The sequence below is a fragment of the Bombina bombina genome, chromosome 8, assembly GCF_027579735.1.
Source record: "Bombina bombina isolate aBomBom1 chromosome 8, aBomBom1.pri, whole genome shotgun sequence".
NCBI classification, from domain to species: domain Eukaryota; kingdom Metazoa; phylum Chordata; class Amphibia; order Anura; family Bombinatoridae; genus Bombina; species Bombina bombina.
In genome coordinates, this window is record NC_069506.1 from 221,007,503 (window position 1) to 221,025,767 (window position 18,265).

Below are 18,265 nucleotides of genomic sequence, written 5' to 3' on the forward strand. Positions count from 1 at the left end.
ATGCTCTTACTGCTGTATTTATACACAGCTCACACTATGCTATCACTGCTGTATTTATACACAGCTCACACTATGCACTCACTGCTGTATTTATACACAGCTCACACTATGCTCTCACTGTTGTATTTATACTCAGCTCACACTATGCTCTTACTGCTGTATTTATACATACACACTATGCTCTCACTGCTGTATTTATACATACACACTATGCTCTCACTACTGTATTTATACAAAGCTTACACTATGCTCTCACTGCTGTATTTATACACAGCTCACACTATGCTCTCACTGCTGTATTTATACACAACTCACACTATGCTCTCACTGCTGTATTTATACACAACTCACACTATGCTCTCACTGCTGTATTTATACACACACACTATGCTCTCACTGCTGTATTTATACAAACTCACACTATGCTCTCACTGCTGTATTTATACACAGCTCACACTATGCTCTCACTGCTGTATTTATACACAGCTCACACTATGCTCTCACTGTTGTAGTTTTACACAGCTCACATTATGCTCTCACTTCTGTAGTTTTACACAGCTCACACTACTGTAGTTTTACACAGCTCACACTATGCTCTCACTGCTGTAGTTTTACATAGCTCACACTATGCTCTCACTGCTGTATTTATACATACACACACTATGCTCTCACTGCTCTATTTATATACAACTCACACTATGCTCTCACTGCTGTATTTATACACAGCTCTCACTATGCTCTCACTGCTGTATTTATACACAGCTCACACTATGCTCTTACTGCTGTATTTATACACAACTCACACTATGCTCTCACTGCTGTATTTATACACAGCTCACACTATGCTCTTACTGCTGTATTTATAAACACTCACACTATGCTCTCACTGCTGTATTTATACACAACTCGCACTATGCTCTCACTGCTGTATTTATACACAACTCGCACTATGCTCTCACTGCTGTATTTATACACAGGTCACACTATGCTCTCACTGCTGTATTTATACACAACTCACACTATGCTCTCACTGCTGTATTTATACACAACTCACACTATGCTCTCACTGCTGTATTTATACACACACACTATGCTCTCACTGCTGTATTTATACACACACACTATGCTCTCACTGCTGTATTTATATACAACTCACACTATGCTCTCACTGCTGTATTTATACACACACACTATGCTCTCACTGCTGTATTTATACACAGCTCACACTATGCTATCACTGCTGTATTTATACACACACACTATGCTCTCACTGCTGTATTTATACACACACACTATGCTCTTACTGCTGTATTTATACACAGCTCACACTATGCTATCACTGCTGTATTTATACACAGCTCACACTATGCACTCACTGCTGTATTTATACACAGCTCACACTATGCTCTCACTGTTGTATTTATACTCAGCTCACACTATGCTCTTACTGCTGTATTTATACATACACACTATGCTCTCACTGCTGTATTTATACATACACACTATGCTCTCACTACTGTATTTATACAAAGCTTACACTATGCTCTCACTGCTGTATTTATACACAGCTCACACTATGCTCTCACTGCTGTATTTATACACAACTCACACTATGCTCTCACTGCTGTATTTATACACACACACTATGCTCTCACTGCTGTATTTATACAAACTCACACTATGCTCTCACTGCTGTATTTATACACAACTCACACTATGCTCTCACTGCTGTATTTATACATACACACTACACTCTCACTGCTGTATTTATACACAACTCACACTATGCTCTCACTGCTGTATTTATACACACACACTATGCTCTCACTGCTGTATTTATACACACACACTATGCTCTCACTGCTGTATTTATACACACACACTATGCTCTCACTGCTGTATTTATACACAGCTCACACTATGCTCTCACTGCTGTATTTATACACAACTCACACTATGCTCTCACTGCTGTATTTATACACAACTCACACTATGCTTTCACGGCTGTATTTATACACACACACTACGCTCTCACTGCGGTATTTATACACAACTCACACTATGATCTCACTGCTGTATTTATACACACACACTTTGCTCTCACTATTGTATTTATACACACACACTATGCTCTCACTGCTGTATTTATGCACACACACTATGCTCTCACTGCTGTATTTATTCACAGTTCACACTATGCTCTCACTGCTGTATTTATACACACACACTATGCTCTCACTGCTGTATTTATTCACAGCTCACACTATGCTCTCACTGCTGTATTTATACACAGCTCACACTATGCTCTCACTGCTGTATTTATACACAGCTCACACTATGCTCTCACTGCTGTATTTATATACACACACTATGCTCTCACTGCTGTATTTATACACAGCTCACACTATGCTCTCACTGCTGTATTTATACACAACTCACACAATGCTCTAACTGCTGTATTTATACACAGCTCACACTATGCTCTCACTGCTGTATTTATACACAACTCCCACTATGCTCTCACTGCTGTATTTATACACACACACTAGGCTCTCACTGCTGTATTTATATACAACTCACACTATGCTCTCACTGCTGTATTTATACACAGCTAACACTATGCTCTCACTGCTGTATTTATACACAGCTCACACTATGCTATCACTGCTGTATTTATACACAGCTCACACTATGCTCTCACTGCTGTATTTATACACAGCTCACACTATGCTCTCACTGCTGTATTTATACACAGCTTAGACTATGCTATCACTGCTGTATTTATACACAGCTCACACTATACTCTCACAGCTGTATTTATACACAACTCACACTATGCTCTTACTGCTGTATTTATACATAGCTCACACTATACTCTCACTGCTGTATTTATACACAGCTCACACTTTGCTCTCACTGCTGTATTTATACACAGCTCACACTTTTCTCTCACTACTGTATTTATACACAGCTCACACTATGCTCTCACTACTGTATTTATACACACACACACACACTATGCTCTCACTGCTGTATTTTTACACACACACACTATGCTCTCACTGCTGTATTTATACATACACACTATGCTCTCACTGCTGTATGTATACACAACTCAGACTATGCTCTCTCTGCTGTATTTATACACAACTCACACTATGCTCTCACTGCTGTATTTATACACACATACACACTATGTTCTCACTGCTGTATTTATACACAGCTCACTCTATGCTCTCACTGCTGTATTTATACACACACACACTATGCTCTCACTGCTGTATTTATACACAGCTCACACTATGCTCTCACTGCTGTATTTATACACAACTCACACTATGCACTCACTGCTGTATTTATACACAACTCACACTATGCTCTCACTGCTGTATTTATACACAACTCACACTATGCTCTCACTGCTGTATTTATACACAGCTCACACTATGCTCTCACTGCTGTATTTATACACAACTCACACTATGCTCTCACTGCTTTATTTATACACAGCTCACACTATGCTCTCACTGCTGTATTTATACACAACTCACACAATGCTCTAACTGCTGTATTTATACACAGCTCACACTATGCTCTCACTGCTGTATTTATACACAACTCACACTATGCTCTCACTGCTTTATTTATACACAGCTCACACTATGCTCTCACTGCTGTATTTATTCACAGCTCACACTTTCATTTAGTTCCCAACAGCCCACATCAAACTGTGTGCTGTTTGTGTAAAGATATCTCACTTGCATGTGTTTTTTATACTACATACTGCGTTCTGTATTTATAAGTTTCCTATAATGACCATCATTTATTAAACATTCAGAGAACTCTCTGGTGAAAACAAAATCCATCTACAGTATTATCTTATGATTATGAAGTGTGAGGTGGCACTATCAAGTCTTTGTAAATCAGGATAACATAGGAAGTAAAGTAATAAGTCTCACAGTGTAGTTTTCTGAGCTGTTAATTCATTGAAGCCACTGTTTTCTCTCCTGCGTTTATTGCCCCTTACACTATCTATACCCTGCATTTGTACAAGCCTCACACCCTCTCCTATATTCAGTATTGATACACCCCTCACAGTATGTCCTCTCTCCTGTAAATATATGTTCCCTCCTGTATATATTACCCTGTCTCCCACAGGGCCGGAAGCCGGGTTACTTCTCCTTCTTGGATCCCTTCTCTCCTGCTGTTTGGCTCTTCATGTTGTTGGCTTATCTGGCAGTCAGCTGTGTGCTGTTCCTGGCAGCCAGGTAATGACCCCCTGTTTCCCCAACTGTGTGCCCCTGATAGAATGCATCCCATGTATCACAATGCATTGATCCCTATTCACTACAGCATTCTGAACCCTTCACACCTTAAGCCTTGTTCTGCCAGATACACGATGTACTTGTATATGCTGAGATCTATGTACCACACTGTATTTTTTATGCAAGGTTTGGTAAGCTGCAACATTAAAGGGACATTAGACACTATAGATTTTATAAGTATTTAGGTTACCCCCACCCCCTCTAGTCATGGGTGGTTACCATATTGAAATCTGGCTTTCATTGCATTCCGTTGCTGACATGATTGCACATGTGCAGCAAATAGGGTTGCCACCTCGGCCATGTTTTCCTGGACACATATGAGTTACACATGCTGCAGGAAAACATGGATGAGGTGGCAACCCTAGCACCAACTCTACTTTAGATACCTGTAGTGAAACCTAGGTTCCAAAATGGCAGCAAACATACTCAAAGGGAGGTGCATAAAAATGTGTTTATTGTTTAATGTCCCTTTAAACAGAAAATGACCATCCAAGTTATCACCCTTGGATTTGGGTAGTGATACAGAGATTTTTTTATTTCAATTAAAACAAAGTCTGAAACAAATTTTAAACAACTTATAACTACCAATATGTCCCTTATATAAAACCATTCTATTTCTCTGAAGGACTAGGCTTATTTAATTAATGAACTACCACAAAAAGGAGACAACTATGCGCACTTGTTAGCTTGCATCAATAAATGTTATCTTATGAAGATCTGATCTTTATTACAAACTCTAGAATCTATCACACTTGTTGTAATTATTATGTGCTTTAAGAATAAACTACAAGCAGTATATTAACAACTGGATTAATAAATGTCATGTAATTATAGACCTGCTAACTTCAAATAATATTTCACACTTATCTGCATATCTTATGACATCATAAAGTACTGACTTAAAAAGCCATATGTTGCATTATACAAATCATTTACACCCTGATTTGAATTAAAGATGATGTCCTTGAAAAGGTTTTATAAAATCTTTCTGTTTAAGATACTTTATATTCTAAAGGTTTGTCATAATGAAATAATGATTACTTTTTAATTATGTAGCATGAGGCTGTATATTTATAGATGTAATGTGTACAGTTTTTGGTAAATTAATTCCATGAATCTCATAATGTCATGCTCTCCCAGTGGTTTCTGTAAGATAAGTTTGGGCATTTTAAAATCTAGAATATATCACAGATGCTTGGTTTTAAAGTTCTCAGAACTGTGAATTTGTGTCTGCAGAGATACCATAATTCTTCTTCACGCAAAAAAATGTCATCAAATAATCATACAGAGTTGAAAAAAATACCTTAAACTCATTGTTCCTCTGCAAATCTACATACACAGAATCAACCCCTTACCTTTTAAAATATAAATATAAATTAAAAAATGATTTCTCAGTAGCCAAATTCCACCCACCATTTGTCGTATTTGGAGGCGCTAAGGCTAGCTGCTGTCATAAAGTTTGTATATAGTAAATTGTTTTGCAGTTGTTATTTAATAAATCCAATTAAGGACAGATATGTAGCAGGTTTATAGCCTTGAGAACTCAACAGTGTGCATTTTTTGTTCTGAGAATTAGAACTTGCTCAATTTTCAGTGCTAAATTAAATGAAAAGGGTGTTTACTGTCCCTTTAAAGTCACCACATCCTTCAAATTGGCCCAGAGAGGTATTAGTGAGAGAATGGCAATATACACATATAGACCTAGATTACAGGTGGAGTGCTATTGAACCAAAACAAAAATAATCACTGTAATCCATTTGTCAATTATGCAGTGTATATATTCAACCAAAGAGAGATCTAGGTCAAAATGTATATGTCTCTGTCCCTTTAAATATATCCCATGTAGAGACACTCTGATTCAATATATACTTAAGCACAAAAGCAGTAAGGGTCTGATATCATGATATCCGCGTAGAGTGTTCTGTCTCTTTAAGTGTATCCAATAAAATGTTACTACGACTGCATATCCATAAAAAAAGATATTTACCCTGTTTACACTCAGGTGATAGCAAATATATATGTAACCATTAAAAGGAACTCTGCATCTTTGATAGTGTCCAGTACAGTATGGTGGCTATTTCTCAAAGTCAACTTGTGCCAATATTACTTGAGTTCACTTAATAAAATATTCCCTTGTTATCATCAAGCTCACATACATATATGTACATACCAGCCTTAGCTTAAACAACTTGCAATTATGTCTCGCCTAACCGGCATTTCAATGTAACATTATCACAACTGGAATATTCCCCCTTTATGTACCTAAGGAAATCACAAGTATTTTGCCACTGAGGCGTTGTTGTTTTATCATATGGAGGATCAGTGACGTGCACACATAGGAGGCAGGTGAGGCAGTGCTTCCCCTGGCCAATGTGGTGTATTACATCCTTTTTTATAAAATAAAAATAAAAATAAAATAAATGTTTTTTTTTTTCAACAATTTTTTTTCCATCTCAAAAGGTGACCCCCTTACCCCCCCACCCCTCCACCAAATTCAGTATTTTATTGACATTTATTATTGTTTTTTTTTTTTAAAAAAACGTAATATTTAAGTAATTACATTCATATTGCGCAAGAAAGTAGAGGCCAGCTATCCTTCCATTGCGCAATATGAATGTAATACTGTATGGGCCGCCAGAGACTGCCACCGAGTGGGGAATGAGAGCTAATGCAGCAGTCTCTTGCGGCCCATACGCTCCCACCGGAGGCCAGCCTCGGGAGCCCTCAGCCCTGCCTGCCCGTCCCTCAGCCAATCAGACATGAGTATTGTCTCAGTCTCTGGGCTGAGTTGCGGGCGGGAAATTGTTAGGAGCATGACTGGTGATCAGGTGTCACTCAGAGCAGAGGAGTGAAGGAGTCAGACTGTCAGACAGGAGTCAGGAGTGGAGCACTTTGTCAGTTTTAGGTAGGTGACGCCGGACTATGGCATGCATGGTTATGCTGATGCTCGATTTTGTGACTGTGGGTCTCAGTGAGTCAGGACTCAGGAGCGGAGCACTTTGTCAGTTTTAGGTATGAGTCAGTCAGGCACGGGATTGTTACTAGCCAGCTGCATTGCTATTTATCTTTAAGCAGAAGACAGTTGTGTTTGCATTGGTACTGCAGTCAGTGTAAGACTGGCTATTTACACCTACTCAGTCTGCACATTTCAGCACACTCCTGTGCTGGATCGCAGAGTAGCCCTGCCCCTCCTCCTCTGACTCTGCACTTGGAGGAGAAGAGGGGCACAAAGCATGGCTGCTCTGTGTGCTGAGCCTGACTGAGGGAGACATGCCAGTATTGTCAGTGAGGAGCAGAGGTAAGAACAGTTAGATAATTAGATTATTAGTGTGCAGGAACAGCTTTCTCTACCTCTCCTCATCAGCTCCGTTTTTCTAGAGTTGCACTCTGGCTTCTCTCCACTGCCTCTCATATTCTCTTTTAGTAAGGTCTTATCTTAGAAGTTAGCATGTCTTTCTGAACAAATCCCCAGACCCCTTTGATCAGTAGAGTACAGCTTTTTGTGTATAAGATAGGAAATATTAAAGCTGAAAATAACTTAGGCCTCGCTTCCATTGAGTCGTAATTCAGTTTGCGTGCACTCGCAAACCGATAAATATGCTGTCGGAAGCAATATCGTTTATCGACTGTTTCCAATGGCGCGTTATACCTCAATATCGGCAGCCGGACTTCGGCTGCCGAAAAGATCTTCGCGTCCCATAGAAAGTAATAGAAGCCGTTAATCGATAAATTATACCAGGTTTCCAATGAAAGCGCTAACCGTTAATACATTGTCGGAGGCTGTTGATACATTGAGAAATATTACCCCCAGCTCAACTAGGTGTAAAAGAGGAAAATTGTGCTTTTTGAGACCTATTTTCTATTGAAATTATAAAACTTGCAAATAATGCAAGTGTTTTAATGTAGAAATAAATTGTTATAAGTAATATTTATTGTTGTCTCATGTATAGAAATAGTTGAACTTATATTCTAATAGAAATATCAGTATATATTTAAATATAATAATATATGCAAGAACATATCTACAGAATGCAAACTAGACCTATGCCTATGGCAGCAATAAATATTACTTATATTTATGAAGTGTTAAATATAATTATATTAGAAAACAGTATTTGATTATTAAAAATATGGATAAGTGTTTTTTTATTTTTCTTGAGAGGTGATCACCGGTAAGGAGCACGGACATTAAACGTAAATTCTATAGTGTAAGGTCGGGTTACCTTAGCAACTAATTGATTTTCATGAAATCCGACATCAGATGGAAGCGTTAACACAACGTTAACTTACAACTACACGAAAAGAGCGACTGCACGCTATCCGCAAAATATTTCAATGGAAACCTGGTACTAAAATGGAGCCGTAAATTACTTTTAGCTGTCGGCCGCTTCGGTAGCTTACGGCTCCATTTTTAACGACTCAATGGAAGCGAGGCCTTAGTAAGCTGCAGCTTAATTGAGAGACTATCTAACAGATTCATTTTTAAAACTTGTGTATTTAAGATATTTTATTAGGTTCATTTTACAGCTTTGGGGAAAAAACTTGACTGTGTACTTAGAAATTTTGTCAACATTTCTGAATATACACAATCAAGTTTTTTTCCCCAAAGCTGGAAACTGAACTTAATAAAATATTGAAATGTATTAATCTCATAATACACACAAGTATTTGATGCCATGATTTCTATCTAGTGTTTCATAGGGCTGTTTTGTGATTTTTTTGTTTGCTGCTAGATATACTCAATTAAAACATTATTGTAAATGCCCAAGCTTAGTTCTCATAAATCTGTGAATATGCTAACAAAAAAGTGCAATGTTTATATGTGTGTGGTTGTGTATAACTGTGTGTGTGTGTGAGACAAAGAATGAGTGTGTAATATGTGTGACATGGAATGTGTGATTAATAATACATATGACCTAGAATGTGTGTGATATTGTTCATATGATATAGAATATGTGTGAAAAAAAATTGTACATACATATTATGTAGAAAGTATGCAAATGTTTTCTCATAATGCACACAGGTATTCTGCCCCATAATATACTATATATATTAAATAATAATAAATATATTTATATCTTTCTATCTATTTATCAGTTTAGTAGAGTTACCCAGGGTCCTAATGTAATGTGTATTATGACAAACATACATACATAATAATATAAATATAACTAGTGTTAAAGGGATAGTTAAGAACTATTATTATTCAGATTGACCATTCAATTTTAAACAACATTCTCATTTACTTTATCTACTTTGCTTAATTGTTTCATATTCTTTGTTGAAAATCTTACCTAGATAGGCTTAGGAGCAGCAGTTCACTACTAGAAACTAGCTGTTGATTGGTGGTTGCAGATATATGCCTCTTGTCATTGGCTCACCTATGTGTTCAGCTAGCTTCCAGTCGGTGCATTGCTGCTCTTTAAACAAAGGACACCAAGAGAGTTAAGCAAATGTATTAATATAAATAAAATAGAAAGTTGTGTCAAATTGTGACGGTATCTGGTATGGTGATGGTTTAAACACCTTTTCTATCCAAAAATGTGTTGAGAGTCACCAAAAACATTACTGGGGGGGTGACACCATGAGTTACCGCACCGGGTGACACCAACCCTAGTGACACCACTGCTAGTATAGCATGCATGGCTATGCTCTATTTTGTGACTCTGGGTCTAGGAATCGTTTCCATCACTTCAAGTCAAGATGGAAAATTTATAACAAATGAACTTTTTTTTAATTCTGTCACTGTGCCATATTAAATACAAATATGTCAACCACAGCACAGTAGCACAGAAAATATAGTTAGCGACAGCCCGAGGAGATAAATTAGCAGTAAATTAGGCATTCACAATTGTGATTCAGAGCTATGGCCTAACCTATAATATCACAGCAATAAAGCATTATGATTGTGTTGCTGTGTGCCGAAGCTCTCACAAACACTCTCTCTTACACACTAACACACACTCCCACACATTCTCTCTCACACACAAATACACTCACTCTCACACACAGACTCACACACTATCACACACTCACACACATACTCTCACACACACACTCTTTCTCTCTTACACACACAAAAAGACACACACAGACACTAATGCTCTCACAAACACTCTCTCTTACACACTAACACACACTCCTACACATTCTCTCTCACACAAATACACTCACTTATGAATTAAGTTTATTAAGTTTATGAATGAAGCATTCTTAGTGTTTAAATTAATATTGATTTAAAATTATTTATAATTTTATGGAGGCAAAATGCAAAAGTTTTAATATTACTAATATAAAATAGCAATAACAACTTTCTTGAAGGTATTTTTTTAAGTCCAATAAAACAGATTATATATATATATATATATATATATATATATATTAAAATTTAATTTTGTGGAATTAAAGTAAAATAGGTACATAATAAGTGGTACAAATTATTTTCTACTCTAAATGTGAATACTAAAGGTGCTGTGCAAGCAAATATAACAACAACAAAAACTGCCAACGACTTAGCAGTAAAGAAGTTGAACTTGACGTTGGACACAGTGTCTTGCATTGCGAGTTTTCACATTATAAATATATGTGGTGTTTAGTGGTCTAGTCCGGATCTCAGCTGCCCACACCCAGGCCAGTGACCAACTGCCCATTACAATAATAAAGTAATACCAACAATTTGAGCAAAGTATGCTATCTGCCTCCCTTTTAAGCACTCTCTTAGTAGTTAGAGGTGAGCCTGTATCTGTTAGTGTAAGTGTTAGCATTAGCAAGAAGATTTAATTGTTTAATAAAAAATGATATAAGTAAAACATAGCAGCCACCATTATATGGATATCAAAGGTTCATGCTGTGATGTGAGAATATACCACATCACAGCATAAACCCTTGATATCCATATAATGGTGGCTGAGTTACTCATATAATTTTATTAAGCAATCTGTGAATCTGCTAATGCTAACAGCTATTATTAGAGACCATAATTAAAATGTTAGAATATCTCACATCATGTGAGATTTTCTTACATATGGTCTCTAATAAAAGCTGTTAGCATTAGCAGATTCACAGATTGCTTAATAAAATGATATGAGTAACTCAGCCACCATTATATGGATATCAAATGTTCATGCTGTGATGTGAGAATATACCACATCACAGCATAAACCCTTGATATCCATATAATGGTGGCTGAGTTACTCATATCATTTTATTAAGCAATCTGTGAATCTGCTAATGCTAACAGCTATTATTAGAGACCATAATTAAAATGTTAGAATATCTCACATCATGTGAGATTTTCTTACATATGGTCTCTAATAAAAGCTGTTAGCATTAGCAGATTCACAGATTGCTTAATAAAATGATATGAGTAACTCAGCCACCATTATATGGATATCAAGGTTCATACTGTGTGAGATATTTTTTACATCACAGGACAAGATTTATGAGACCCTTGATAAATTTCCCTCCTGCTGACAACAGTTTGTCTGAGCCCTGAGGGATATGTGTACGCTGTACACTGTACAGTTAATCCAGTAATGCTACTTTTTGTTTAGTTTTACGATGTGTAAAGAGCTTCCATAGGAAAAAAATATTAATTAACCCTTTGGTAGCTAGAGAGAATAATGAGATAGGCATTTATTTGTTTATGTGATTTTATGTGTGTTCTGTATGACAGTAACCTGCAGCAGCAACTGTGTTATTTGTTACTGCAGTTTGAGTCAACTTAATCCTTTGCTCAGATAGATATTGGTAGTGTGCACTCACCATTGTTTTTAAGCCTCCCTTTTTTGATGGTTATTTGCTTTAATTAGGTACAATTTTTTATGTCTGTTCAGTTAGAGGATGCAGTGTCTCTTTTAATTTTTATCTGTCTCCATTTATTTAAAGACTGCTGTTAACTTGTAATTCACAAATCAATTGAAAGCTTTTGCATTGTGTTTTTAATATGTCCTGCTTTTATACAAGTTTATATTAATTAAAGGAGATGATGAATTCTCATCTGAGTCATTTAAAAAACACATAGTTAAAGGGACAGGACATTCAAAATTAAACTTTCATGATTGAGGTAGAGCATGCTATTTTAATAGACTTTTCCAGTTATTTATATTTTGAAAATTAGCTTTGTCTTAACTGTTACTGGCCCCATGTCAGCAAATCAAATTAGTTTTTGAAAGGAACATGAACGTCATAATTAAACTTCCATCATTCATATAGAAATTGCACACAAGAAACCCCCAAACTTTCTATTTTAATTTTATTATTAAACTTTGGTATATTATACCAAAGGATACTTCATTCTTTTGGTATCCTTTGTTGAAGAGCATACCTAAGTGGGATGTGCACGTGCGTTTCTTGAGCACCATATTGCAGCAGCTGTGTTGGCAGTATTGATAACTTGTTCTTTGCGTAAAATTTGTATGGTAAATTATTTCTATTTTTACAACACTGTAGTGAGTAGAGATTGTGTATCATTCTAATTGCTTAGTAACTGGCACTGTGCCACATAATTGTGTGAGTGGGTATTGAGCAGAGTGTGTGTGTCAGTGAGTATGTGTGATGTATTCTCCAGGTAATCAACACATTTTAGATGAGCTGGTGCTTTAGTGCAGTGTTTCTCAACCATGGTCTTTAAGTACCCCCAACAGGCCAGGTTTTCATTATAGCTGATTCAGTGCACAGCTGAAGTAATCAGCTGATCAGTAACATCATGGCTACTAACTTGCTCTCACCCATCAGCTGATTATTTCACCCGTGCACTGGTTCAACTATAAATAAAACCTGCCCTGTTGGGGGTACTTGCGGCCCGCTGTATATGTGTTTCTCCGTCGTATCATATCTAGTGCCTCACCAGTCTCTGACCTCACCGCACGTCACTGTGGAGGATATTCTAAGGAATGAGAAATGTGCTGTAGATGTGGTATAATGTTACACTGAAATGCCAGTTAGGCACTACATGATTGTAGGATGTTTTAAACTAATGCTGGAACAGCATATGTGCATATATGTGTGAGAGTTTGATGATAACAATTGAATACTTTGTAATGCATTTTTTATGTGTTTTATGCAACTTTTAGTTTCGCAAAACAGTTAAAGGGACAGTATACTGTAAAATAGTTTTTCCCTTAATGTGTTTACAATTGCTTTTTTACCAACTGCAGAGTAAAAAAATTATGAAAATTAGCCTTTTAAGGTTTATTTCTGTATATTAAAGCTCTGATTTTGTGTTTTGAAGCCACAGCCTAATAAAATAGGTTGAGCTTGTAGGTATCATCAGATCTCATTACTGTATCACATTGTGCACATATACCTGCTTCTTTATCTTATATCTGTCCTTAAAACAATCACCAATGCTTTGAGACAACAATGGAAAATCAACATTTTATTACCTTATCTCTGCTTTATAACACTGGGAGTGTAATTTCTTCTGCTGGCTGTGTTTACAAAGCTTATCTATAGCTGGTACGCGCGGCCAGAAACTTTCAGAATAGGTGGGGATACCACATGCTAAATTAACAATTTCAAATGCCAATATAAGGGTAAAGGAGCTACTTGTAAACAATTTAATACACTCCAGAAGGTAAAGTGGATCATTGGGAACAAATTAAAGGGGAGAAAAATTTTGAGTAAACTGTCCCTTTAACCAGAGCTCTGAAGTCGCAGTAATCATTCTAGCATAATTAGCGATAGCGCTCAAGCGATCTCATTTCCTTTCAACTCGTAATACAAGCAGTAAGCCAGACAAGTGCAACCCCCCTTGGGATGCCTTGGGGTGTTTGAATTTTTTATTTTTTGAATTTTTATATTTATTTTTTTTCCAAAAATTTTTTTTTTAGCTCTTTTTTGTATGTGTGGATTGTTAATACTGGAATATATGGAGATTTTTAATTGATCCCATTATTATTATGGGAATTACATACTTTAATGTGACTTGTTAAATAAATAAATATAATTTTTTTGAGACATATTGCATGTGCTGGGATTATTTGTATTATTGATTTTTCGTGGGTATGCAGGCAATACCTGTCCCGTACACTGTTAATGCAGGTTAATTCTCTAAGTTCTGTTACATTTGATTGAGTAAGTGCTGCCAGTATATAATAATTTCAACTAATGAAACACAACTGCACTCAAGGGGATCTAAGTAAAAAAATAACTTTAGTAAATTTTTTTTTAAAAAAGGTGCTATGTTATCTGGCATGATGAAATCAATGTTGTTTGATGTAACACCTTAAAACTAATACATTTATAAATAAAACATAGACCTTAAATTATTTTAAAAAAATGCTGAGTAACTGATTTGCTATAAGTTATATAATTTCAAAATATCTAAAGATATCAATTTATAATATCAATATATTTTAAAGCATATATCTCCTCCCCTAGGTGGCAATATTACCACTTCAACACAATTTCAGGGACATTTGTCATATGAAAACCTTTGAAATGCCTTGCAACAACCAAATATTTATTAAATATCTCAATGTTATTAAAAAGCTCTAGTATCCTAGATCTCAGCTCCATGGAGATCTTCCCTGCATACTGAACATAATAAAAACAACACTCTATTAGATCATGTTGTTTATTTGTTATAAAAATTCATACAAAAAGTGACCAGTGACCTCAATTTAAAAAAAAAAATTAAAAAAAAATGTAATTCACTTAAAGGGACAGTCTAGTTTTAAAATAAAATACTTTATTTTATTTTATTTTTTAACAAAATAATTTAATTTGCTATATTTTTAACCCTGGAAAGTAAATATCTTTGAAACAACACATTTGCAAATTTTCACAATAGGTGCTAAACAATCATCACTTTAGAAGAATTTCTTCCTTAAAGGGACATTGAACCCAATTTTTTTCTTTTGTGATTCCGATACTGCATGCAATTTTAAGTAACTTTCTAATTTACTCCTTTTATCAAATTTTCTTAGTTCTCTTGCTATCTTTATTTGAAAAACAAGGCATCTAAGCTAAGGATGTTAAAGTGGAGAAGTGGGGCTATCCCTGTTGACCTATCGATTACCTTCTGTGTAGGTCAAACATCTAATGCAATGTTCGTCAAATAAAGCCTTATCGTGTCAAAATACAAGTCACTGTTGGGCACACAATCCTGACAAATGTGTAGAAACGATCCCTCTGTTAGCGTTCAATCCCCCTCGGTGACAAGCCAATCAAACCCGCAAAGCAAAGTTCATATATAAATGTAAGCACGCTCACCTCGTATCCAAACCAGGCTGGCCTCCTGACCCTTCTCTTGTGCGGCTGTTGTCTGATCAATCCGCCGGCCTCAGGGATAGTCACAGCACTGCAAACTCGTGACCACTCCCCACGCTAACACAGCGTGGCCGCTTAGCTGGATAATGTAATACTTCAATCAAGCCGCGCTCCGAGGGAAAGGAGGAAGGTGACGTCAGCGGGATGGCTTGTAAACTTCCAATTGGGACCGGCCAATGGAGGTGTGTTGCCCAACTCCAGATAGGATTGGATGTATATCCGCGGTATCTCCAAAGTGATAGTAATAGTGCTTGATAAAGCTAGATGATATCTGCTCAATATGGTAACGGAATATCCTTGCTGGTGCAAATTATAAAGTTAATCAAAAGGAGCGGACAGTCCGTTGTTAAAATTCAATCCTTTATTGTGTAATAATTAAAAATACAGGAACACACAGGAGTGACAGAGTAGGTGTATTACCTAAACTGGCTTACGCGTTTCGGCGTTAGCCGTAGTCATAGCCATAGGTGTAGGGTGTAACCCCTGCCTTATATATTACGTGTTAAGACATCATTGGTTAACAGAAATTCAAATTAAAAACAAAAAAGCAGAATACACTTACTCATAAATTAGGACTTAATATAGATACAATTGTTACAAGGCTTATACTCAGGAGCAACTATTATTACCAAGTACACATAAATCGATAAAATCAGTTATATGTTGTATAGAAAAAATCATAATTGTAATTATGTGTATCTTGGTGGAAACATACTATCTCCACTTGTCAACCATAAGACAATGTTGGAAATTGACAGGGGCCCGAATTATAAAGTAAGGTGTATACCGATATATATATATGAGCCTCATCATATACTGAACATTAATTCTATAAAGAGACAGTTAAACAATATCAGTATATGGATAGTAATGTACACACCAAGACACTTCAAAACCAAAAAATAGTTAATACATTCAATACATCTTAAATGTTCCTAAGTAATATGAAATATAAATTAGAATAGAGATGAACAATAGAATCTGTCAATATTCTATTAGTGTTAAGACTGGATGTGGGCATGGCCCCAGGCCTCTTAGTATACTATAAAGCTAATATGAAAATATATGCTAAATATTATATATATCTCTTGAGACTATTTTAGCCCAGACTTATCCCACACAGTTTTAACTGAGTGACACTAATAATTCGTTCACTTAATATGACTTAGAGTTATTATAATGCAATATAGACTCGGTTATAAACCTAGGTTGTAGTGTATAACATATGGGCAGTTATTCTATTGTGTATCTGTAGGTAAACATCATAGTTTACCCACATAGCATAGGAGCATGTAAGCATGAGAGAGATGTACTGGATTTGGTTATTCCCAAAAATTGATTAGGTCATATTTAGAATTAAGACCTTTGGGGATTCGTGTCTCCAGTTTAAAGATCCAGTACATCTCTCTCTTGGCCAAAATCTGTTCTTTATTGCCTCCTCTTTTTGGAGTTACTATCTTCTCAATAATACACCATCTAAGGGAGTCAACACTTTTATCATGCATGGTAGCAAAATGCTGCACCAAAGGTGTAGCAGCCTTACCTAGTGACAATGTGGACAGGTGTTCTCTGATCCTAGAGTTAGCATCTCTCCCAGTGAGTCCTACATATTGTTTGCAACAAAGAGTGCATTCCAAAAGATACACAATGCATTCAGTGGTACAATTGAGACAAGATTTTATATCAAAACTCTCCCCTGTTATACACGATCTAAAATTAGTGGTGATCAGTGCAAAATCACAGGGCCTGCACTTTCTTCGCCCACATCTAAACATACCTTGATGTCTTAACCAAGAAGATTCTGAGTTACTGATTTGTTTCAACTGTGTGGGTGCTAATCTTGAACCTAAAGTTTGATTTTTGCGGTAGGAGCATTTAATGCCTAATTTGGCCGTGTCTTGTAAACCATCATCCGCCACTAGTAGTGCAAAATGCTTTTTAATTATTGCACAGATTTGGGAGTATTGGGAACTATACCCTGTTACAAAGTAAACACCTTCCCTGGTTTCAGATCTACCAAAAAGGATATCTTGCGAGCCAGAAGGGAGGTAGATTCGATTGATAGACAAAACATTAATTACCCGAGATAAGGTACCTAGTAAATCTGAAACCAGGGAAGGTGTTTACTTTGTAACAGGGTATAGTTCCCAATACTCCCAAATCTGTGCAATAATTAAAAAGCATTTTGCACTACTAGTGGCGGATGATGGTTTACAAGACACGGCCAAATTAGGCATTAAATGCTCCTACCGCAAAAATCAAACTTTAGGTTCAAGATTAGCACCCACACAGTTGAAACAAATCAGTAACTCAGAATCTTCTTGGTTAAGACATCAAGGTATGTTTAGATGTGGGCGAAGAAAGTGCAGGCCCTGTGATTTTGCACTGATCACCACTAATTTTAGATCGTGTATAACAGGGGAGAGTTTTGATATAAAATCTTGTCTCAATTGTACCACTGAATGCATTGTGTATCTTTTGGAATGCACTCTTTGTTGCAAACAATATGTAGGACTCACTGGGAGAGATGCTAACTCTAGGATCAGAGAACACCTGTCCACATTGTCACTAGGTAAGGCTGCTACACCTTTGGTGCAGCATTTTGCTACCATGCATGATAAAAGTGTTGACTCCCTTAGATGGTGTATTATTGAGAAGATAGTAAC

At 36.4% G+C, this 18,265-nt stretch overlaps 1 protein-coding gene across 1 annotated transcript in view; it reads left to right on the top strand.

Moving 5' to 3' along the window:
• Window positions 1-18,265, top strand: part of GRIK5 (glutamate ionotropic receptor kainate type subunit 5) — a 387,182-nt gene that overhangs the window by 269,565 nt on the left and 99,352 nt on the right. The window contains exon 13 of the mRNA XM_053691035.1: window positions 4,159-4,268. Coding sequence (XP_053547010.1) covers window positions 4,159-4,268 — 110 coding nt within the window. The remainder of the gene's footprint in view (window positions 1-4,158; window positions 4,269-18,265) is intronic.